Source organism: Cucumis melo, chromosome 5 (genome assembly GCF_025177605.1).
Source record: "Cucumis melo cultivar AY chromosome 5, USDA_Cmelo_AY_1.0, whole genome shotgun sequence".
In the NCBI taxonomy this organism is placed as follows: Eukaryota; Viridiplantae; Streptophyta; class Magnoliopsida; order Cucurbitales; family Cucurbitaceae; genus Cucumis; species Cucumis melo.
Genome location: NC_066861.1, coordinates 3,143,324 through 3,168,530, shown reverse-complemented (window position 1 = coordinate 3,168,530; position 25,207 = coordinate 3,143,324). Strand labels below are relative to the sequence as shown.

Below are 25,207 nucleotides of genomic sequence, written 5' to 3'. Positions count from 1 at the left end.
AGGCAGGTCTGGTGTTGGTTAGGCCAAAAGTGAAGAGTTCCCCACACAAGCTCTGATACTGAGGGAGCTCAACGCATTCTACTTGACCTAACCGGCTGGGCTATAAGGGCTTGGCAGGTCTGGTTTTGGTTAGGCCAAAAGTGAAGAGTTCCCCACACAAGCTCTGATACTGAGGGAGCTCAACGCATTCTACTTGACCTAACCGGCTAGGATATAAGGTTTAGGCAGGTCTGGTTTTGGTTAGGCCAAAAGTGAAGAGTTCCCCACACAAGCTCTGATACTGAGGGAGCTCAACGCATTCTACTTGACCTAACCGGCTGGGATATAAGGGCTAGGCAGGTCTGGTTTTGGTTAGGCCAAAAGTGAAGAGTTCCCCACACAAGCTCTGATACTGAGGGAGCTCAACGCATTCTACTTGACCTAACCGGCTGGGATATAAGGGTTAGGCAGGTCTGGTCTTGGTTAGGCCAAAAGTGAAGAGTTCCCCACACAAGCTCTGATACTGAGGGAGCTCAACGCATTCTACTTGACCTAACCGGCTGGGCTATAAGGGCTTGGCAGGTCTGGTTTTGGTTAGGCCAAAAGTGAAGAGTTCCCCACAAAAGCTCTGATACTGAGGGAGCTCAACGCATTCTACTTGACCTAACCGACTAGGATATAAGGTTTAGGCAGGTCTGGTTTTGGTTAGGCCAAAAGTGAAGAGTTCCCCACACAAGCTCTGATACAGGTTATAGTATTTTTGTGAATCTAAAGCAATTATGAAGCATAACCAAGTAGCAAACACAAACACTTGATGAAACTACTAACGGTCACAAAAACTTTGGAAGTTAGTAGTGCAGAGAGAGAAAGTGAGAGAAGTCAATTCTGGCAAAGTGAGAGAAGTCAGTTCTGGCCTAAAAAATCCCTTTCAACTCCTTCCCAACTTCCCAAATGCAGTTTAACCCCTTGAAAATGACCATAACTGACTCAACTTACAGTAAAAAATCAAATTGAGTGAACATATGGCAAGTGGGTTCAATTCCTTTTACCGTAGAAAACTATAATACAAGTTCTTTCACTACTTAAAACCCAAATTCCACAACCACAGTTATGCAAGAAGAAGAACAACAACAAAAATGCCTCTTAAACTCCAACAAGAAGTACAACAGAACTTGAATTCCAAGAGGGAACTTAACTTACCTCACTACTTCCATGGCTGGATTGAGTGAGCTAGAAATTAGAAAACACAAAGAATGAAGCTGATTTTGAGGTGCATCCGGAAGGCAATTTAAAGCTTTAGGCAGTAGCTATGTAACAAGTTTCCAAAGCGAGCCACCATAATCGACTACAAATAGAAATCAAAATGAATGAGTAATCAAAGTAATATTCAGTATATCTGAAGAAACAAACATAATTATTCTGATAAACCCTGCATAATTATTCTGAGATTATAAAGATGATGTTTAAAATTGTATTCAATTCATTTTAAAAGGTTAACCATGAAAAGAAAAGGAAGAACAGTGGAGACCATGAACTACTAAAGGCATGCAGTTTTTCATAAATATTATAACAAATAATAATCTACTGTTCTCATAAATTTATATGAATTTATGAAATTCCAAATGGGTTTTCAATTTTTTAAAATAGATTTTCGAGGTTGATACAACATTTTCAAATTTTGAAAAACATCAAAATATTAATTAAGATTGGGAATAAATATAGAATCTGGGTGTTTATCTTGTTCGAAATTTAAATCGAATCTTGGTGTTAACTAAGATAGAAATTTAACTTAAATACCTCAAATATAATAGAACCTCGACGTTATTTTACATGGTTGCAGGGATAGGGGTGCACTTAGGTACGCATATTAGCACGAGGAAGATAAAAACCTTCATCAGAAGCCGAGTAACGTCTGCCATTGTGGATACACACTCCTCTGTTAAATTTTCTACACCAGATTTTACATCTTCTCTAATCTGTGAGATGATTCAGACATAAGACCAGATTAGTTTTTCATATTACAGAAAAATGTCATTTGACCACCCAAATTAAGAAAAAAATATACCAAAACCCCCATAATCACACCACGTAAACTACCTTAACAACACAATCAGACAACCCAGGGATGGAATTCTCAGGAACGGTCTCTGGAGGCGGCTCTTCAACTTAGTCGGCGAGGGTTTGGAATCGGGAACCATGGAGTTGGGAATTTGGGATCTGACGGTAGAAGCATTTTCTTTGGAAGAGGACATAGGTTTCCGAGGGGTCTTCCGCCCTTGATTCCGGCGCCGTTAGCGCTAGGAATAGAAGATGGCAGTGGATCGGCGAGATGGGTATTTAGCAAGATAGGGTTTCTTGGGTGGATGCTTCATTTTAGAGAATGGAAATTAAGAGAAAGGAAGAGTGAAGATTCTGAGGAAGACGAAGGAGACAAGAGAGCGAGGAGAAGGGAAGGAGGAGAGAGGGGGGAGAGGAGGGAGATGTTGCCGTTGAGAAGAAAGATGAAGAAATTAGAAATGAGAGAGCGAAGTTCTTTTTTTGAAATTTGAAATGGAGTAATCTGACTTCTACTGTGTACAAAATAAAGCATTTATTTGTAGTATTATTCCATTTTCTACTATACTTCTTTTTTCTTTGTATTTGGATATATAGGATTGATTTTTTATTTCTTTTTTCAAATCAAATTATCAATTCTTAATATTCTTATTCTTTTAGTTTTGGATATAATTTTCATAAAAAATTTCACCAATAAAACATTCTTTCTAATTGGTTTGAGACAAATTCACACAAATACATATTAATTTTATAAATACATCATTTTTCCCAAAAAAAAAAAAAATATTTTAATTATTATAATAAAGGTTACTTGATTTTTTATATTCGTGAATGTCTAGTAAGTTGACGTACCTCGACTAATAAATAGTTATTGGTAGTAGAAGATGTGAATCACAAATATTATTTGCAAACTAATTACAGTATATTTGACTTATAATATAATTGAATAATTAACCTATTCATGTTCAATTTAGAGTATATTTAAACAACCAGTCGACTCACCAAGTCAAAAGTCCCACTTCGGAATAATTTATTTGTATATAAAAACCATTATTTTACGGATATAGACTTTTTTTATGTTGAAATCAAAAGCAAAAGTAACAAAAAGTGAATTGATTTTATTATTCTTTGTATATTTATGTTAACAGTTTACCAATTATTAAATTGAAAAATAATTTTTTGTCGTCAGCCGATTATCCTTTTACTATGCAAAGTGGTAATCTGATATTTCAGCAGATCGGACTCAGCTCCCCAAAATTCAGACAACAACAATGTCGGCTTCTTACTGCGGCTATGGATTCTTCGTCTCAGATTCTACAGTTCCCTCTACTAGCAGAGCTTTCATCTCTAACTCATGCCATTGGGACCTTTCCATCTCTTCTTTTTCCCACCCCCATCGCCTTCAACTCCCTCCATTTCGACCTCCAAACATTAAGAAACCGCATAGCAATGCGAACAGAAAAAGTACTTCCTTCTCTGCCCTGCCTTTCGATCTTTCTCCCCCTCCAATCGATGAGGACCTCCTTGTAAGTCTTTTTCCTCTATTTAGTCCAATTTGTTGTTTTACTACCCAAGTTTATTGCTGAAATTCTTTATGCTGATTTGATTCTGGGGTTACGAAGTGAACTGAGATGTATTTTTAATTCATGAATTGAAGACACATGCATTCATTTACGAAAGAGGGAACAAAGGACATAAAGTGTGTTGGTAGGCTTGATTTAAGAGAAATGATTTTTTTATTCTTGTTTGGTGAGAACTTGCATTGTATTACTATTGGAGATTGAGAACGGTCTCTCATTTCCCTTTTTTCAAGACTGTATCATTAGCATTGCTGAATACTAACTGTTGTATCACACGCTAAGTTCTAAACAATTTGGATATCTACAACGGGCAGGAGGCTGCGGCCGTTGAAGGTGCACGGATTTCTGATGATGGGATCATTGAAACTTTTCATAACGATGAACAGGCGCTGGATGCAGCCAATAATGGGGTTGCTGTATGTAGTCTTTCAACATCTTTCTTATTGATGTCTTTTTTCTTTTTGCTTTGCTTAGTTTGGAAACTGGTGATATCTTCCTTTTGAAAGAAAACACTATTTGCATCTCTAAGTGTGTGTGCTGTAGAAGTCTAGATGGTAAGAATTTTGATAAGTTGATCATCTGGAAGCTCACCCATGTGACACCCTCCTAGAAAAGATTGCATGGGGCATCGTAGTTGGCCTTGGGCTGTTTGTGATAAAAAGCATGCTTTTGATAAGCTTTTCGATTCTATTATTATCTTTTTACCTCACGGAACTTATTTATTTATACTTTGTATGAGATAAAAAAAAATAGGAAGTTACAACTTACAAAAGAGAGGGGAAGATAAACTCATCCAATGAAATCCCAAAAAACTTCAATGGGCTATAAAGGAAGATGATCCGCAGTTACAAAATAAAGCGACAATTTTCACCAAATCAAAGCCAAATAAGCAAAGGAATTCAAAAAATTCAGTGAAATAGTTCTCCTTGTCTTCGAAATTTCTGAAATTCCTTCCGGACCGTACAGATCAGAAAGAAGCCCTGGAGTTGATCGATGGGGACTTCTTTTGCATCGAGGAGGCTGAGGGAAAGTAGAATTTTGTTTCTTTTGGAATTTTTTTTTCAAAGCAGCCATGCTCATGGTGTAAATTGTCTCCACTTTTTCGTTTTTATATAGCTCGTAGATATTCTATACTCGTGTCTGTTAGGCCTCAAATTATTCATCAATACGTGAAGAAGGGCAAGAAGGGGAAATCACCCGAGATTACAGTGGGTTGAGATTTGGGGTATGTGTTTTCAGTTATGGAGTTGGGGTCCACTGAAAGAAGGTTTAAGAAGGGTTTTGGAATAAGAAGAAAGGGGTGGATATTTTATGGTTAAATCACCAATAAGAGGAGAGGGGCGCTCTAGAACACGCCATTACTGGTTCTTCATTTCTTTGTGCACTTTACTTTCTGTTTTGATATCATGGCTTGTTTAGTTGCATTGTAATGGTTGAAGACTTTCGTTAAATTCCAATATAATTTAGTATCAGGAAGTTGTTCCCCTGTTTTTGAGCTATCTTGCTTGTTGGGACCTAACAATGTCCTATTAGAGAAGTTTCTTGTTCTGTTACTCACTTAGCTTGGGGTTTTTCTACCCTATTTTTTAATTTCATAGATCAATAAAATTGTTCCTTGACTAGAAAAAGAAAAGATATATATTGCAAATGAGTTGATGTTTTCATATTTTGTTGTTAATTGTTAGGTCGTGGATCTTTCTCATTTTGGCCGACTAAGGGGTAATTTTCTTCTTTCTGTCTACTTGTCTCTTTTCATGTTCTATTACTTTTGAGTCCACTCTTAATAGAATGCTTATAAAAGTTTTCCCACCCTTCTTTAAAGCATTCCACGTATAATAATTGAGATTCATGGCTGCTTCATGGTGTATTTCTAGGCCTCCAATATTGCTGAAATACTCATGCAGGGTTTAAAAGTGGAACTCGGCGTGAAAGTTAGTTAGTTAGTTAGCATTGGGTGGATCACAAAGAGAACGCGTGGGAGTGAGTGTGGTCAATATATATAATAACATGTTGTGTGTTGGGAAATTTACCGTTTTTTGTGAGAGTGTGACACACGCAAGTATACTCATCGTGTTAAGAATGTTCAGTATACTAAAACGGTTAAGAGAAAAAACTCAATCGGCATCCTTGACATTGGTTTGGTTGAGAGAAAGTGATGGGGGAAGATAATGGCCTTCCTCCTCATTGCTTTTCTCATCTTCTTTTCTTTTTCTGAATCCTTCTGATATTCATCCAAAGGCATCGAACACCCTTGCTGGCATTCAATCTAAGAAAAACTTAGTTGTATCTGAGCAAGTTTTCTGGGAGTGCTCGGATGACAAGGTTTGTTCGGAAGCCAGTAGAGATGAAGAACTGGAATGCCCTTTCGGTACTTTGTGCAGGCAATTTTCTTGTCAGCAAGGAACCTCCTCATTGTCCAATTTTGCTTGACTTTGAGCTTACCAAGAAGTTAGCAACCGCCATGGAACAACCACTGGCAAAGACGTTTTTAGCCGTTGCAGAGGTTTGGATGACATTATTGTTTTCTTCACATTTATCTTCTAACGTTTGATCTCTCTCAAGCAAAATTGTGCAAATGGTGATCGCTAATTAAGAACAATCCACAAACAAAAGTGAAATCTATCTAAACCCTAGAACTACTAACAAATCAAGCACTCATTTTCAATAAAATCGTATTGAACATGTATAGTTTATGTAAAGAGAATAAATAGAGCAAGAGAAAATTATCTGTTGATCACGATTCGTCCTGGGCACCGAGACCGTCCACGTTGTTCTCTCGATCTTTACGTTCAGCTATGAAAAATCCTCTGAATAGCAGCCTCTCAACCTCTGTGGAATGCCCTAGGTGAACTCAAATCGATATTTCTTTCAAATGACAGCAAAACAATGATTTAATAGGGTAAATGAACCGCAATCACGACACCATTAAAAAATAACGCGCGTGAGCATCCTGTAGCGCTTCATGCCTCTGTGCTGCACTCTTACGATTCTGGCAGATCTTTTCTGCTCTTTTTGACCCCTTTACATCTTTTTCTTACCCTCAAGCTCACTTGAATTTGTTTACAAGCATGAACTTATGGCTATAATTTTGGCTATGCAACACTGGAGTTTGTATTTGGTGTGGATCAAGTTGTAACTTTTTTATCAAAGAACTCTCTGCCTCTAATTGCTGAGAGAGTGTGTATTTATTGATGAATTTTAGGTAGTTACTATGGGTAGTTACAAGTAGTTAGAGAGCTGGATAACTAATCAGCTACATATGATTAGTTGGCTTTTTTTAACAGTCTTTTAACAACTTATCAATAGACTGTTTAATAGCTATTCTAATTACATTATTTACATCATTCCACCCCCTTAGAATGGACTTGCCCTGAAGTTCATTAGTGTGCAAGCTTGAACTCGTCCATAGTAAGGCTTTATATCGACAACGTTGAACACTGGGTGTATGTTCATATCTGGTGGGAGTTCCACTTTGAAAGCTTTTCCTCATATTTTTCTAGGATTCGTACTAGGCCATCTGTCTATCTTTTCAATTTGCTATAAGTATCGGATGGGAATCTACTCTTCTTTAGGTGCACCATTACTAGGTCTCCCTTAGCAAATTTAGCTTGCCTTCTTTTCATATCGGCTGTCTTTTTGTAAGAATTTGTCGTTTTATGAGGTGATCGTGGACTTCCTTGTGTAGTTGTTCAAGTTTCTCTACCATGCTTTCAGCTTCTTGACTAATATCCACTGTTGTAGGGAGGGAAGCAAGGTCAAAGGTCAACCTTGGCTGTTTAGTATAGACTATTTCAAAGGGGCATTTACTTGTCGACCGATTCCTCATGTTATTAAATGCGAACTTTGCTTGTGTTAGTGATGAATCCCATTGCTTAGGCTTAGATCCATCGAGGCATCGTATGAGATTTCCTAATGTTCTGTTTGTCACCTCTGTTTGGCCGTCTGTTTAAGGATGAGCTGTGGTGCTATATTTGAGTGTGGTATCAAACTTCCTCCATAGAGTTCTCTAGAAATGACTTAGAAATTTTACATCTCTGTCAGAGACGATTGTCTTAGGTATCCCATGTAGTCGTACTATCTCTTTAAAGAAGATATTAGCGATATATATAGCATCGTTTGTCTTTTTACAAGCAACAAAATGGGTCATTTTACTGAACCGGTCTACTACGACCATCACAGAGTCATAGTTTCTTTGAGTCTTAGGGAGGCCAAGCACAAAATCAATGGAAAGATCTTCCCATATGGTTTTTGGGATAGGTAATGGGCAGTATAGGCCGGCATTAGTGCTTGATCCTTTTGCCTTTTGACAGATGGAGCATCTTCTGACAAAATTATTGGAATTCCTTCTTAGCTGTGGCCAGTAGTATCTTTTAGACACTAAATCAAACGTTTTATCCTGGTCAAAGTGGTCAGATAAGCCTCCTGAGTGAGCTTCTTTAAGTAGTGCTTCTTGTAGGGAGGTGTGTAAAGAGAAAGCCCTCTACGATATGGTAATCATCAGCCTTTAAATAATTTTTGCATTTGTACCACGTTTCTGCAAAATCAACGTCTTCTTTATAAAGATCAGGGAGATGTTTAAAGGCTATAATTTCTTAAGATAGTAGTGTAAGGAGGGAACTCTTTCTACTAAGGGCGTCAGCCACTTTGTTTTCCTGTCCGGCCTGATGTTTGATAACAAAATCAAATCTCTGTAAGAAGGAGATCCATCGAGCGTGCATCTTGCTGATGCTCTTTTGTGAGTGAAGATATTTTAGTGAAAAGTGATCGGTTAGGAGGATAAATTCTCTAGACAGTAGATAATGCTCCCACTATTTTAATGCTCAGATAAAAGCATACAATTCCTGCTCGTATGTGTTCCATGACTGTCTAGATGTGCTGAGCTTTTCACTAAAAAATTCAACTGGGTGCCCTTTTTGAGAGAGAACAACTCCAATTCCCATGCCACATGCATCGACTGCAACTTCAAAAGGTGAATTGAAGTCTGGAAGTTGTAATATAGGGCTAGAAGTCAATTTCTTCTTGATGTTATTGAAGCTTTCTTGCTGCTGTGTATTCCACTTAAAGTTCCCCTTCTTTAAGCAATCGATAAGTGGAGCAACAATAGAACTGAAATTTCTTATAAACTTCCTGTAAAAAGAAACTAATCCAAGAAAGGCTTGGATTTCTTTGATAGAAGCTGGGATTGGCCAAGTTCGAATTGCTTCAGTTTTCTTAGGTTCCATACTGATTCGATGATGAACCCAAAAAAAGAAATTTCTTCCTTTAGAAAGACGCATTTCTTCTGGTTAATATATAATTCTGTTTCAGTCAACACTTGAAACAGTTTCTGAGATACAGCGTATGTTCATCCTTTCCATTGTTGTAAACAAGTATATCATCGAAGTAGACTACTATAAATTTTTTGAGGAAAGGATGGAGCACTTGATTCATCAATCTCATGAAGGTGCTGGGTGCGTTGGATAATCCAAATGGCATGACCATCCATTTGAGCCCTCATTAGTTTTAAATATTGTTTTCCATTCATCTCCCGGTCTAATACGTATATGATGGTGGCCACTTCTTAGATCAATCTTTGAAAAGATAGTAGCCTTGTCAATTGATCTAAAAGATCACAAATTCGAGGAATAGGGAACCTGTATTTTACAGTTATCCGATTAATTGCCCTGTTGTCTACACACATCCTCCAACTTCCATCTTTAGGTGTGAGTAGAGCTGGTACTGCACAGGGGCTTAGGCTTGGTTTAATATGTCCTTTCTTCAACGGTTCTTCAATGTGTTCATGAAGAATCTGATATTTGTGAGGACTCATTCGATAATGGGCCAGATTCGGCAAAGATGCTCTTAGAATCAAGTCTATTTGGTGCTGAATATCTCGCAGAGGTGGTAAGCCATGTGGTTCTCTTTTCAAGTGGGGAGATTCAGCAAATAATTGCTGTAGTTTAGGTTCTAGGATTCCCGGCTGTTCTCCTATGGACTTATCAACAACAACCAGCCCTAGGATGTCTCTTTCTCTTTCACTGATCAATTTCTTTCCACTGACAGTGGTGAATAGCTGCCCCTTGATCTTCATATGCTTTGCTCCCTCATTATATTTCAATAAAGGATGTAGAACAATCTTCTTCCCCATCCAATAGAACTCATAGGTGTTTTCTCTCCCCTTATGCAAGGTTTGAGTGGTGTTGCCATGGCCTTCCTAGGAGCAAATGACATACATCCATGTCTATTACTTCGCAGACAATTTGATCCTTGTATCCACTTCCAATGGAAAGTGGCACGGTGCAAATCTCACTCACTAGAATTTCTTCACCCTTCTTTACCCAACCAATTTTGTAGGAGTTAGGATGTGCTTCTGTCTTTAGATTTAGAGTGATTACAAGCCTCTTTGCTACAAAATTTTTGCTGCTTCCGCTGTCAATAATCACGTCACGCACCTCCCATTAATCGTACATCTGGTCTTGAACAAGCAGTGGCGTTGAGGATTGGTTTCTTCTTTAGGTGCAATTAGGACTCTCTGTATAACACAGGATATGCTGTCACCATCATCAGCTTCAATCAATTCAGTTTCTTCTTCTATTGTTTTGCTGTCATCACTTGCTGCATCATACTCTTCATCAGCCAAGGCTACTGTTTTTCGCTAAGGACAAGTATTAGATAAATGACCAGTTTGGCCACACATAAAGCACTTGCCTAATGATGGCCGATTGTAATTATTTTGAACCTTTCCCTTGCCTGCGTTTTCTTTTTTCTTGGCTGCCTTCTGTGCTTCAACATCTTTGCCTTTTTCTGCAGTAGATGTTGATGGTTGCTCATTCGTTTTACTGCAGTAAGGTTATTTCTTGGAAAAACTTGTTTCCCATGTATTCTTTCTATTAGTATTCCTCAATCTTGCTGCCATCATTTCTTCTACAGTTTCTGCAAGAGAAATACCTTTTCCTTTATATCAAATATTAGGCCACCAATGAACCGTGCAATCTGATGTTGTTCATTCTTACCCAGATTGGTTCTAGCACTCAACCTATGGAATTCTTTAATATACTCTGCTATTGACTTACTTCCTTGGCGGCAGTTTTAATATTGGTTGTATAAGGTTTGTTCATAGTTTGGAGGTAGAAAGCATGCCTTCAAAAGTCTTTTCATCTTCTCCCATGAACGAATAGGTGGCTTGCGGTATCTTTGTTTGTTTATTTCAAGTTGATCCCACCATGCCGAAGTTCCTCCACGTAGTTTTAGAGCCATTAGGTGCACCTTCTTTCTATCGGGAGTGTCCATGTATTTGAAGAAGTTTTCAGTGTTTTTAATCCTATCCAAGAAAGATTCAATATCACACTTACCGTTATAGGTTGGAAGATCAAGTTTCATCTTGTAGTCATGATGAACTTCCCTTCGTGCTTCGTGTCCTCTGTAAGCTTGTCTCATTTGAATGTCTCCATTGTCATCCCAAATATTTCCTCGTTCATCGCCACTGGAAGAATCATATTCTTGCCTATTTTGCCAAGCATCACCTTTTTCCAGAGAATCGTCATCAGCATAACGCAGTGGCATCTCCATTGGCCTTCTTATTTGGTCATTTCTTTGATTGGGCATGTTACTGAAATTCCTTTGAGCTCGCCGGCCTCCTCTGTTTCTCTCATTTCGGTCAATGTTCATGTTGGCTTCAATTCTTGCTGGTGCTGGTAGCCCATCCATCCTTTGAGTCAACGTCTCCAAATTATCCATCATCCTATTAAATTTCTCGTGTAAATCTCCCAAGAAGTCTTTGACGGCCAGCAAGCGCACCGTGGATGTCCTTGGAGAGAGAGTGGCGATCGCTTCCACCTCTTCTTGCTCACGGTTGTCCCCCGCGGCAGGGATTCCTCCTCTCCGGTCAGCCATCCGTTCGAAGATCGGGGCTGCTCTGATACCACTTTGGTGTGGATCAAGTTGGTAACTTTTTTATTAAAGAACTCTCTGCTCTAGTTGCTGAGAGAATGTGTATTTATCTATGAATTTTAGGTAGTTACTAGGGGTAGTTACAAGTAGTTAGACAGCTGGATAACTAATCAGCTAACTAATCAGTTGTAGCTGATTAGTTGGCTTTTTTTAACAGTCTTTTAACAACTTGTCAATAGCTATTCTAATTACATTATTTACATCAATATTCTCTTGGGTCAGTGATCTATAGTTCATTATGATCAGAATGCCTTGAAATTCTTAATAAGTGTGGTGCTCCCTAAGTATCAAAAATGGGTCCCAAAGCTTTAGCATGTGTAACAGATTATAGTTTATTTTTTGAAAGAATACATCTTTCTTCTTTGGCTTTTGTTAATTAAGAGAGAAAAATTGGCAGATGAATTTATTTTTTCGCCCACATTCTCCTGTTGTACGCGAAGTATTGGGCCGAGCTGGATTTGAACCAACGTAGACATATTGCCAACGAATTTACAGTCCATCCCCATTAACCGCTCGGGCATCGACCCGGGAAGAATCAATATCAACAAGGAAACTTATCTTCCAATGGACCTTGTCCGAGAAACCACAGCCCACATGATCTCAAGCCTTGACGATCACATCCCCTTCTTTGTTTGTGCAGTTAAGACTTCGTCGAGGATTTGTCCTGTAGACATCATGTCTTTTTAATTTTCTTGTTATTTTTATACAATCATCTTCTGCACTGAACTTGTTATGCTTCTTTACTGGTATTTGAGATTGCCCCACAAATCTAGAATGCTACGGTATTTTGTGTTTTACATACGACCATTTTTTTTGGGTAATTATTGAAAATGATGCATGTATGTATATGAAGTTAGTGGAGATGATCGTTGTCAGTTTCTTCATAACCAAAGCACAGCTAATTTTGAAAGTTTACGTCAAGGACAAGTAAGTTTTTACTAGACACACCATGATATCATATTCTAACCATGCTTGGTTAACTTTAAATTCTTTTAGAATGGAGTTGTACTATTAAAAGATTAATATTTTATGCCATTTTTTGTTAACTATAGGGGTGCAGTACTGTATTTGTTACACCCACTGCTCGGACAATTGATATTGCACAAGCATGGATCATGGTAATGCTACAAGCTTGTATTTCTCTTTGGTCATTGGTTTCCTGTATCCCAACTTGTTTCGATTTCGTTTTAAAATTCATTTGTTATGCATGCTGCTAACAGAAAAATGCCATCACATTAATTGTGTCACCAGTTACACGTGAAAGCATAATTCGGATGCTCAACAAGTAGGTGTTATTGTAAGTTTTAATTGTCCTCTCGTGGGTTTAGTGCTTTTTTTTGCTTTTACTTCTTGGTTCCATTATGTTATTTTGATACTATCCTTGCACAAGAGCCAACATGAGATTAGTTATAATGGAACATCGATACGAACTGAAAAAGCTGAGGGAAAGCCTCTCAATCAGATTTAATCTCAAAAGATGAGTAATTGGAAAAAGCTTATGATGCATTGAAATTGGGACAGTAATTTTCTGAATAATACTTCTGAAATTGAATCAATTAAAAATTGAGGGAGGAGGAGATTTCGTAGCTTCCTAACCAACTCCAAAGGTCAAAAGATATAGCCCGAGTACAAAAGGTTATAGCTAACCCAATTACAAACAACAATAAAGCCTAAGTATTATTGTATAGTTATTCTAATTACATCAATTTCCCTCCCTCTAAGAGAAAACTCACCCTCGAGTTCATGTTGAAATTTGTAGTTGGTCTGGAGGTAAATATTCGGAGATATCAGCTATATTGAAGATAGGATTGTCATGTAGATCGTCATGTAGTTCAATCTTGTAAGCGTTGTCACCAAATCTTTTCAAGATTCTAAAAGGACCGTTTTTGGCTGAAATTTCCTGTATTTTCCAGCTGGTAGTCTAGCTTTTCGAAGAAAGATTAGGACCAAATCCCCTTCTTTGAACTTTTTGAATCTTCGTTGCCTGTCGGCTTCATCCTTTCCTTGTATTTTGAATTCATCTTTTCAAGTTGGTTTGTTACTTCTTCACACAGTTTTGCTTTCCATTCAGCCATGGTTTTTATCTTCAAGCTAAGATCAACGCTAGACGAGTCGGTAGGTTAGCAAGATCGACAATTAGCCTAGGTAATTTAATATAAACAATCTCAGAGGTGACTTCCTTGTGGATCTATAATCTATTCTTCATATGGTTGTAGGCAAACTCCGCGTGTTCTAAAAGAGATCCCATTACTTAGGTTTTCTCCTCCAATACAACGTATGAGATTAGCAAGTGTCCTATTCGTGAGGTTTGTTCTCTCCCCTCCCCTTCACCTTTCTCCCCAATACTCCTTCCTGGCAACTACTCTTACTGATAGAGCAGTTCATCCTTCACCTCTCGTCTTGCAATTTTTATCAACTTGGAGGAACCCATGAAAGTGGTAAACAACAAAGTAGTTAATTCCTACCTATTGCTTCTGGTTTGAAAACGGGTTATTCAACATTGAGGATGTAGATTTCAACAAAAGCCTCCAAGTCAACCATCATGGATTGGCCTAGTGGTAAAAAGTGAGACATTGTCTCAATATCTAACTAAGAGGTCATGAGTTCATTTTATGGTGGCCACCTACATAGGAATTAATTTCCCACGAATGTCCTTGACACCCAAATGTTGTAGGGTCAGGCGGGTTGTCCCATGAGATTAGTCGAGGTGCACGTAAGCTGGACGGATTGAGAGAATAAATTCTTTCTTAGAAATGGCGAGGATTTGAGTGGAGCCACGTGATTGATGAAATTCCGTGCAACGTTAGGATGGGTTTTAAGGTGTGTCGTCCGACCAACCTCTGGTTACCCATCCTAAGTTCATATTTTCTCAGGGCAAGACAAGGAGGACTGGCAATCTTTTTTAAAAATGGTAAAAAGCTTCCTTATGAAACAACATTACTTGCTTGGCAATCTCCATTACCCCGGCAAGATACATAGATTCCCATACCAATTTGCCATGTTCAAGCTACGCGAAAAAGGTGAGGAACTAAAGTAAAAGGCTTACTCTATTTCTCGATCAGCAAAACGGAGCTTATCCCCTAGCATTCCCTTGAAAAAGGAGGGTGAGTTTTAACGAAAACCAAGGGAGAAATTTTTTTGATCTTGTGCGTGAATGAAATCAAAGAGTGAATGGGCGTGAACGAACAAAATCGAAGAGTGAATGTGGGGAGAAATCGATTTGAAGAGAGGATCGAATGAGGGTGGGGCGTGAAGGAATGAAAACAAAATCTAATAAAAATGAAAAGGGCCATGGGGGGGGGGGGGGGGGGGGAGCATATGTGGCAAACCCTAAAAATAAATTAAATTCGAAAGTAACAAGATACTCCAGCTTAGAAGAAATGGTTCATCCCGAACTGCAATATACTCGATTCGAACACTGCCTGTACCACCGGAGAAATACCTAGTGACATTATCATCTACCCAACTCTTGGCAGCTTTCAGGAAGAGTTTAAGAGCTTGAGCATTGGATTGGGAATGCTGATGGTGAGTTGAACATTGGAACTGGATAGTTTCCAGAGGACGAGGGGATTGGGATTTGGGATTGAGGAGCTTGATTTTGGAGATGTTGGAGTTTAAGAGTTCGACAACCTTGAGCAGCGGAAGAGGGTGGGATGCCACCGTGCTTCAGTTAAAGATGATGACTGAGACAGAGAAATGGTTAGAAGAGAACAAAGAAAGCCCTACAAGTTATCCAAACAACTATCCCTGGTTTATATATTCACAATAAGACACATTTTAACGTTCATACAAGAGCAATAACCAGAAATGTAGTAAGAAGAGAATAACATGAAAGTAACAAGATACTCCAGCAAATTATAGAGTGCTGGCTCTCTCCCGTCATCTATCATTCTTCAAATGATCAATCACAGAGTTCCAGCAATTAAATGTGATATCTTTCTTTCACCTTGAAACTTTCTGAAAAAAATGTTTCTTTATTTCATCTGGACTTAACAGAAAGTGGAAGGTAAAATTATAGTAATCTAGATGACTGACCAACACTGCTTTGCATAGAATTTTCCATCCACTACCTCTGCATAATACATACATAAACTGAATATTGATTGCATGGGAAAGGGATTACTACTTATTTTGATTTGCAGCATTATTCCTTGGAACACCAATGAGAAAAGGAATTGTTTATTTATTATTAATTTGTTATTACTTTTATTCTTTTGCTTTTAGAAGTTGATTTGATCCATTTATTAAACTCAAGATAGGAAAATAACATAAACTCAACATATGAATGCATGTTTGTTTTCTAGATATTCCATTTACGATTCTTGACTTTACAAATGAATTTTAACCAGGTACATTTTTTTAGCTGACAAGGTAGAGATTCAAGATATTACCAATCAAACATCTTTGTTAGTGTTGGTGGGACCTAAAAGCAACCAAGTAAAATAGCACTATGCAGTTCTCATTAGAACAAAATTGTTTTTATTTCTTATTACTGGTTTACATGTACTAATTATATTAACCCTCAAATGCAAGCGCAGATCATGGAGGATTTGAACCTTGGTAGTATAGCTGGAGAACCTTATGGAACACACCAGCACTTTAGTGTAAGCTTTTGTTAGCTACTTGAGTTTTCAGGCGTTACTTGCTTTTTATGATGAGAATTGTTGTAGTTCTAATATTAGAGACATTCTCTTATTGTAAATAACTTTGATATGTTTTTCTTTTTATGGTCTTTTCTACACTTCCCTTCTTTGGTCACTCTTGTACCTTGTATTTATATTTCTTTAGTGCATGGAGTAGGCAATTTTGATTCTGTCAAACCTAATTCTTTTACATGGTACTAGAGCGTTCCAAAAAATTAGGTTTTTGAGAATTTAGAACCCTTATGTGGAGTAGGTGGATTTATACTTTTGTGCAACGCCACCGTTCTTGGTTTGTTTGGCATCGTCAGCCGCTGCTGCCAGAAGTTTGGTCTCTTTTTCTTCATTATTTTTCGACACCACCCAGTCCAACGAGGAGCCCAGACGTCGATCTATAGAATTCCTTCTAAGCGCGTGAAGCTCACACGCTGCCACTTCCTCTGTCGCTACATCCTCGTGCTGATGCGTGTAGGTGTGCGCGCCCCCTTTCTTGTTCATCTTCTGTGGGGCTTGTCGGAGTTGTTTCCCCACTTCGGTGTGTTGTTTGTTTGGGCTATATACTCATTGTTTTTGGTTCATTCAAGGAAAAACCCTTTTGGTGAATTAGGGTTTGCTTCTACACAACTTTCCTTGAGATTTTAATTTATATTTTGTCTTTTTTTTTTTTTTTTGAGGTAATGGCTGACAAGAAACCAGTAGTCATCGAAGATGATTCCTATGATGTCAAAAGTAATTGAACACAAGTTGAATGGATCCAATTACTATTCATGAAGATCAAATGTTCACTACTTTATTAGGAGCATTGAGAAGAATGAATGTTTCAAGGAAGAGCCACCAGCTGATGATACTAAAAAGATTTGGTGGCGGACGATTCAAGAATGCTTCTACGAATAAAAAACTCTATTGACAGTGAAATCGTTGAGTAATTCACTGCAAATTTGTCAAAGAACTACCGAATACCTGGATTTTCTTTATTCTGGGAAAGAAAACATTAATAGAGTTTTTGATGATTGTAAGGCTCTATATCAACCTGATGAAGGAGAAAAATCTCTCACAAGTTACTTTATGGAGGTCAAAAATACGCGTGCAAAATGCTGATCTTGTTTTATGCTCTTTGAAAAAAAAATACGTGTGCAGAATTCAATTTCTTGATGCCAATTAGCACTGATCCAAAAGTTGTCATGGCTCAATGTGAATAGTTCATCATAAGTTTCTTAGTTGGTCTGGTACGTAATCATGAGATGGTCAAAGATCAAGTTTTGTCAAGCTAGAAAATCTTGTTATTGGAAGAAGCTTATACTCGAATACCTTTAAAAGAGAACCCACAAGCAATTATGTCATCTGATTCTTGCTTTGATTGGGCGCACAAATGACTATATAGGTAACAAGGGGATTGGATCAAATAGCTCCAAAGGTTATTCCAATAACCAACCAACAAATTTGGGTGATGTTTGCTATTGCTGTTGTAAACCTGACCATACAAAACGCAAGTGCAAAAAACTATTGAATATGGTTCAAAAGGTGCCATCTGCACTTGTTGCTTCTACTCTTGATAATCTTGATAAGTCATTTATGATTTTTGTGAAGGAGTTTGCTAAATTTCAATAGTATCATGCGTCATTGATGGCATCAACTTCTACTCCCATTATTGCCATCACGAAGGCAAGTAACATCTCTAAATGCCTTCTTCCCTCCACTTCGAAATGAGTCATTGGCTCTGGTGCTACAGACCATATGACAGATAACCCCAATTTATTCTCTAACCTTTGTACATCTACCTCTTCACCTAATGTCACTATAGCTGATGGAAGCTCCACTCTTGTTTTAGGATTGGGAACCATCCATCTTACTAAATCAATTTCTTTGTCCTTTGTTTTGAATTTACCACACTTCTCTTTTAATTTGATTTTCGTCAGTAAACTCGTGATCTTTATTGTTGTGGCTGCTTTTTTCCTTGTTATTGCTTATTTCAGGATCTTATGACGAAGTAAACTATTGGTAAAGGCCGTGAATTTGGAGTTCTTTACATCTTTGAACCACAAATACCTACGGCCATCACATGTTTCAGCATGTCATCTCCCTTTGAAGAACATTGTCGAATGGTTCACCCGTTTGTCTTTTTCTTGAGGAGTCTTCGTCCCCAGTTTCAGCATTTGTCTTCCTTAGATTGTGAGGCATGTCAGTTTGCTAATTTTTATCGTTTTAGTTTGTATCCTCGAGTCTATAAAACGAGCTAGTGCTCCATCTAAATTAGTTCATTCTGATGTTTGGGGTCTATGTCCTATTGAGTCCAAAGGTGGGTTTCGGTATTTTGTGACATTCTTCAATGACTATTCTTGTGTAATGTGGTTATATTTAATGAAAAATCATTCCGAGTCACTTTCTCATTTTTGTAACTTTTATGCTGAAATTCGAACTTAGTTTAGTGGTGCTCTTAAAATCTTACGAAGTGGTAATGCTAAATAATATTTCTTTCATGCACTTAAGTCTTATTTAGATTCTCATGGTTTTCTTCATCAATCTTCTTGTGTTGATTCTCTTTCACAAAATGGGTTGCAGAACAAAAGAATCATCATCTTATTGAAACAGGCAGAGCCTTAATGTTTTAGATGCATGTTTCAAAACTTTTTTGGGTTGATGCTGTTTCTACAACTCATTTCTTAATAATCAATCACATGTTCTTTTCATTCTTAAGTTTCAGAGACCTTTTTGTTCCTTACGCCCTAAACAACATTTGTTTTCCATTCCACCTGAAATATTTGGTTGTACTTTCTTTGTTCGAGATTTTCGGCCTCCACATACAAAATTGGATCTAAAGGCCTTAAAAAGTATCTTCCTTGATTATTCTTGTGTTCAGAAAGGGTATCGGTGTTATTGTCCCAGTCTAAATAAATATCTTGCCTCTCTCAATGTCTCATTTTCTTAACATTTCTCCTTTAATTCCTCACAATATAACTTTTCGTATACGAGTGGGGAGCATAAGGTGTCAGAGGATGATTTACTTGTCTACAAATTTGTTTTTCCTTTTGGTCCTCTTCTAGATTCATCTCTACCTATGTCTACCTCCATTTGTCCATCTGTCATTAAGGTCTATGATTGATGACAACCTCCTTCGGATCCATGCCCTACACCTGAGGCTTCTTCCTCTCTTTTAGTTCCATGCCCTGTACCAGAGGCTTCTTCGTCATTGGATCTGAAAACGAACGAGGATCTTCCTATTGCTCTTCGTAAAGGTAACATAAGTGCACTAACCCTATTTCCTCTTTTGTTTCGTAGAATCATTTGTTGTCTTCTCCATGTTCTTTCATTGCATCATTAGAGTCTATATCCATCCTTAAAACTGTTCATGAAGCCTTGTCTCATCTTGGTTGGTGTGTTGCAATGGTGGAGGAGATGACTCATTTTAGATGACAATTGTACTTGGGATTTAGTCTTTTCCGGTAGGAAAGAAACACATGGGCTGTAAGTGGTTATTTGTGGTTAAAATTAATCTTGATGGTTTTTTCGTTGGGTTAAAAGCATGTCTTGTAGTGAAAGGCTACCCATAAGTCGTTGACTATGCTTATACTTTTTCTCTAGTACCAAAAATGATATTTGTGAGGTTGTTTATTTCGTTAGCTTCAATCAATTACTGAACTTTACACCAACTTGTTATTAAAAATGCATTTCTTCATGGTGACCTTTAAGAAGAGATGTACATGGAATGAACTTAGCTCAACTAGCATTTATTACAATACATTTTTAAAAAAAGAAGAGGTGTAGCCACCAGGATTTGTTGCTCAAGAGAAGAAGAGAATGATATGTTGCCTTCGTAAATCTTTGTATGGTTTGAAATAGAGTCCACAGACTTGGTTTGGCAAATTTAGTCAGGTGATTGAAAGCTTTAGAATGCAAAAGAGCACGTTGGATCAATTGGTCTTTTTTAAGAGATTTGAGAGTGTTGTCATTCTGTTAGTTCTATATGTAGATGATATTGTGATTAATGGTGATGATGCTTTAGGTATCCAGTCCCTAAAGACTTTTCTCCGTTGCCAATTCCAAACAAAAAGTTTGGGCATGTTGAAATACTTCTTAGGAATTGAGGTAATAAGAAGCAAGAAAGGAATATTATTATTTACAAAGAGATGTACTTGACTTGTTGACCGAAACAAGGAAGCTAGGGCCTAAACCATGTACTAAGTACCCCAATGATGCCTGACTTACAGCTCAAAAAAGATGAAGAATTGCTAAAAGATTCGGAAAGAAATAGGAGGTTAGTGGGAAAACTTAATTACCTTACAGTGACTTGACCCGACATAGCTTATTAAGTGAGAGTATTACGAGCTAGTATATGTCATGCCCCTCAGTTGATCGTTGGAGTGCTTGACAGATTTTGTGTTATCTGAAGGTTGTTCCTGAGTATGGTTCGTTGTATAAGAATTATGGTCATATTAATATTGCATGTTTCTCAGACATCAATCGGGCAGGATCTAAGAAAGACAAAAAATTAAATTCAAGATATTGTGTTTCTGTTGATGGTAATTTGATTTCTTGAAAGAGTAAGAAGCAAAATGTGGTGTCACATTCAAGTGTGGAATCAAAATATAGAGGAATGACACAGTCCATGTGTGAATTGATTTGGATAACTTCTTGTTGAGTTGAGATTTGAAATCACCACACTGACAAAATTTTGGTGTGATAATCAAACAACACTAAATATCGCATCTAATCCAATGTTCCATGAGAGGGGACTAAACATATTAAAGTTGATTGTAATTTTGTACGTAAGAAAATTCAACAAGGTCTGGTATCTACAGGATATGTGAAAATTGGAGAACAATTAGAAGAATCTTCACGAAACCATTGAATGGAACATGTATAGATTCTCTATGTAACAAGTTGGGCATGATTAACATATATGCTCCAACTTTAGGGGGTGTTATAATTCTAATATTAGTTATATTCTCTTATTGTAAATATCTTTGTTATATTTTCCTTTTGTGACTTTTTCTACACTTTCCTTCTTTGGTTACTCTTGTACCTTGTATATATATTTCTTTAGTGAATGCTATAAGCAATTTTGATTCTCTCGAACCTCAAGTGTTTTACGAGAATCAACAGTTTTATTAAATATTTATGAAAAGCATTATTGAAAGCATGACAGAAACTCTCCCCTATCTTGTAAGGGCTGAAAATATGAAAAACAAAAATTAAGTTTGTTCTATCAGTGCCAATTTAGATTAAAAAATTCCAGTGTGGAAATGTATGAGATAATAATTTTGGACTTTGTTATGCAGGTCAATGGCATGCCAATTACTGTGGGGGTGGGAAGTGTCATTTCCGAAGAAGGCTTTTCACTGTTGATATCACCTGCTGTTGCTGGACCAGTTTGGAAAGCTTTAGTTTCTCTAGGTGCTGTTCCAATGGGCTCAAGGGCTTGGGAAAAGCTGAGGATATTTCAAGGTGTGCATCTTTTGATGTTTTTCTGCTCTTTGATTTGCTGGTTCGCTATTGTCTCATGCACTTGAAATTTCAATGCCATATATGATCATATTGATTCTTTACGATGGATGAAGTTAATAGTGGAATTTACGTAACATGACTTTGCAATCTTTATATCATGATATCATGTTAAATATTCGGTTGAACCTGTCCTGTGTTTTGCAATATTTTTTTATTTTACAATGCTTGAGAGAAAAGTACGTTTAAACAGATAAGTACATCGCCCGAGGTATTAGTATCTGGTAGAGCATGAAGGTAGAATTCTCAAGAAGGTTAAACTTTTGTTTGGCAAATCCTTCATGAAAGAGTCAAGACGTTGTATTTGGTTTTGAAGAAGTCAATTAGTTTGATAGGCTGTAGTATTGTATCCTTGGATGGGGCTTAGGATGTTGACCTCTTCCTATGGAGATGTGGTTATGATTTTCCGACAGAGTTATTCTTTAGTTTATTTTGAATTTTGATATGTTTGGTTTCCTCTTAGATTAACCTAGAGGGCGTAGTTTTATAGTCATTTTCTTTGCCCTGTTGGCATTTATGACTTTGTGGTTCCTTCCGGAGGTTGGGAGGTGTTTGGAACTTTGAGTTAGAAGTCTAGAGTTAATGGGTAGAAGTCTGTATTTGGAGTGTAGAGTTGTTTAGTATGGAGGTAGGAGACATTAGAGGGAAGGGGGGAGAGAGAAAAATGAAGTTCTATGCAAACTTCAATAATAAACACTTTTGTAGTTATTGGAGTTGAGTTATTTAACGCTCATTTATGGAGCCGGTGGGCCAAACACTCCCAGAAAAGAATGTCTGGAGGGGTCAAGGGACACTGAATCTGTTAATCCCCTGTTCGATTACAATTTTCATGCATCCCTAAGTTTTGATGTTCAAGGATTTTTGTAGTTATTTGTTTGAACTTATTTTGCTTGATTAACTCCCTTCTTGTTTTATTTTGCTCCTTTTGTATGGAGTTTTATTTTATATTATTTTTTGTAATTTTTCAATTTTCTCTCCTATCAAAGAAAAACGATTTTGAAACTTGTGGTTAGAACGGAATGCTCAGATCTTCACTGGAAGCAACAAGACATCAATTGGTTCATTGAATCCGCCTATAGAAACACCTTTTGTCACCTTTTGTAATCATTAAGAATTAATCCCCCAGCTGCCTCCTTTCTGTAACTATAGTTTATCATCTATTTTCTATCATTTGGGGTATTGTTTATAATTATCCACATATAGAAACACCTTTTGTCTTCATTTCATGATAAAAATTTAAAAAGAAAAGAAAAGAAAAGAAAAAGTAAAACCATTTTATTTAATGCTGTTACTCCGGGAATCTTGGATGGCCTGATGATTGGCTCGAGTCTTGCAGGAATGCCATCTCCCCAGAAAGAGCTTACCGACGAATTCAATGTACTTGAAGCTGGTCTTTGGAATTCAATTTCTCTCAACAAGGGTACTCATTTCTTGCCTTTCTCTCTCTCTCTTTTTTATTTTATTTTATTTATTTTATTATTATTTTTTACCTATGATTGATCGAACACTCAAATTTTAATCTCTATAGGTTGTTACAAGGGACAAGAGACGATATCTCGATTAATAACTTATGATGGAGTGAAACAGAGATTGTGGGGACTTCAGCTATCAGATTCGGTGGAACCTGGCAGCCCAATAACCATTGATGGAAAAAGGGTACCTATTTCTTTCTATTTTAGATTTAATTTTTTTTGTGGAAATTGAAATATTTTGTCAAATACTCCCCTAATCACGAACCTTCCTTTATTTTGTGAAGAGACTGATTATATAGGATTTGAATGTTCTCCAGAACTTCTCTCTGGAGTATTAAAATCTGATGAACTGTCACTGAAAAATTTCTCCTCGCCTCGAACATCAAACTTCCAAACTCACTAACAGATTCTCCCCTCGACAGTATGAGCATGTTTTCGGTTGAATGTTTATGCATTTTGATCCATGCCAAGAAAATTTGTGTAGGTGGGAAAACTTACAAGCTATGCACCAGGAAGAAAAGAGTCGGAGCATTTTGGTCTTGGCTACATAAAGAAGAAAGCTGCTTCCATTGGAGATACTGTAATTGTTGGAGAAGACACCACTGGTACGGTGGTGGAAGTTCCATTTTTAGCTCGACAACAACCTCTATCCAACAGCTCACCAAGTAGCACTCCTGAAAGCAGTGTACAATAGTTGTTTTTTATTACTATTTCAATGGGGTTGAGTTGAACCACAGCTCTATATTTTCTTTAATAATTTTAGATATGGATGCTAAGGACGATGGTTTTTGAACCCTGTTTGTGCATATCATCAGGGGTTTTCTTTGTTGTTCAACCGTATTTTTAATGCAAAATCACATTTGGTGTATATTATTGTAAGGTCTTCAAGGATTCTCGTATGAGAATTTTGTACATTGTTTCCCCTTTGGTTGACCACGTTGGATATGAAGGGTTCCCTTAGGGGGTGCGTTAAGCCCAAAATGTTGGGAGTGTACGAGTTGGGGGTTGAGCTATAAACTTCACTCCTTTTGACTTGAGGAGTTTGCAGACCTTACTAATAAAAAATATCGATTTTATACCTCATGTAACTCCTTAGTTGGGAGTCCACAACTTCACTTCTGGCTTCAAATAGTCTCTTATTTGTTATTTTTTGTAAATATCAAAAGAATCCTTGTAGACACTAAAGTGATCCATGAAAATTTCAATACAGTTTGTAATGAACTCAACAAAATATTCATACATCTTTGGAAGGTTTTAGGTGCATTAGACAAACCAAATGATATTTGTCTAAATGGACATGTGAAGGTTGGCTTTTCTTGGTCTCCCTAGTAAATAGAACTAGGAATCTAGTGAAACCTTGAAATATCACTAAGGAACCCTAAAAAAGACTTTTTTTGTAAGATGTTCAAGCATTTAATCAATAAACGAAATTGGAAAGGGTCCCATTTAAGTACAAAATTTAACTTCCTAAAATCTAACACATTTTTCAATCGTTTTGAATTCTAACAGGCATAACTACGCCTTTTTCATTTTTAAATGTTGTGGTACTTGTTTTCTTGGGTACCACGTGCATAGGACTTACCCATTCGTTGTTAGCAATAGGATAGATTATACCTGCCTTCTATAGCTTGAATATCTCCTTCATCATGACGTCTCTCAAAGCGGGGCTCAGATACCTTTGAGGTTGGTGGCATGGTTTGGACCCATCTTCCAGTGCTATCACGTGCATACAAACTGCAGGATTGATTCCTCTAACATCTGCTAAGGTCCACCAAAATTGCCAACTTGTACTCTTTTTAACACTCCCACCAATAGTTCCTCCTATTCAGCTTTAGATCTTTCGTAATTATAATACACAGAGTCTCTTGTTCTCCAAGGTAAGCATATTTTAGATGCTTTAGGAACTTTGTACTCTATCAAGTGGAAAAAAAAGCACTATGTCAAATGGATCTTCAAGACAAAAAGAAATAAAAAACGAGAAGTGAAGAGATATAAGGCAAGACTAGTTACAAAAGGCTATTCTTAAAGAAAAGACATTGATTACGATAAATAT

At 37.3% G+C, this 25,207-nt stretch overlaps 2 protein-coding genes and 2 long non-coding RNA genes across 10 annotated transcripts in view; 3 read left to right on the top strand and 1 right to left on the bottom strand.

Annotated features, from left to right (window-relative positions):
- The window catches only part of LOC127149495 (uncharacterized), a 33,451-nt gene extending 33,016 nt beyond the window's left edge, over positions 1 to 435 (top strand). Inside the window, exon 4 of the long non-coding RNA XR_007821157.1 lies at positions 229 to 435. This is a non-coding gene — a long non-coding RNA (uncharacterized LOC127149495). The remainder of the gene's footprint in view (positions 1 to 228) is intronic.
- The window catches only part of LOC127149491 (uncharacterized), a 38,899-nt gene extending 36,348 nt beyond the window's left edge, over positions 1 to 2,551 (bottom strand). For all 6 annotated transcript variants that reach the window (XR_007821137.1, XR_007821138.1, XR_007821139.1 and 3 more), the window contains exons 1-2: positions 2,077 to 2,551; positions 1,777 to 1,955 (exon numbers count right to left, since the gene is read on the bottom strand). The gene's annotated coding sequence lies outside the window, so the exon portion shown is untranslated. The remainder of the gene's footprint in view (positions 1 to 1,776; positions 1,956 to 2,076) is intronic.
- A 675-nt stretch (positions 2,552 to 3,226) lies between these two features.
- LOC103491300 (putative transferase At1g60990, chloroplastic) lies at positions 3,227 to 24,237 on the top strand. 2 transcript variants are annotated; one of them, XM_051085188.1, is made up of 12 exons: positions 3,230 to 3,560; positions 3,929 to 4,030; positions 5,300 to 5,333; positions 12,397 to 12,470; positions 12,596 to 12,661; positions 12,764 to 12,828; positions 15,893 to 15,980; positions 16,082 to 16,147; positions 21,460 to 21,625; positions 23,019 to 23,102; positions 23,211 to 23,338; positions 23,639 to 24,237. In XM_051085188.1, the coding sequence occupies exons 1-12, from the start codon at positions 3,306 to 3,308 to the stop codon at positions 23,846 to 23,848; spliced, it is 1,338 nt and encodes a 445-aa protein (XP_050941145.1). In that variant the 5' UTR covers positions 3,230 to 3,305; the 3' UTR covers positions 23,849 to 24,237. The 2 variants fall into 2 exon arrangements, with proteins under 2 accessions (XP_050941146.1, XP_050941145.1); XM_051085189.1 differs by lacking the exon at positions 3,929 to 4,030 and having other exon boundaries at positions 3,227 to 3,560.
- Positions 16,154 to 17,206, top strand: LOC107991019 (uncharacterized). Its single transcript, XR_001762892.2, has 2 exons — positions 16,154 to 16,718; positions 16,858 to 17,206. It is a non-coding gene; the product is annotated as an uncharacterized LOC107991019 (long non-coding RNA).
- Positions 24,238 to 25,207: the final 970 nt, after the last annotated feature.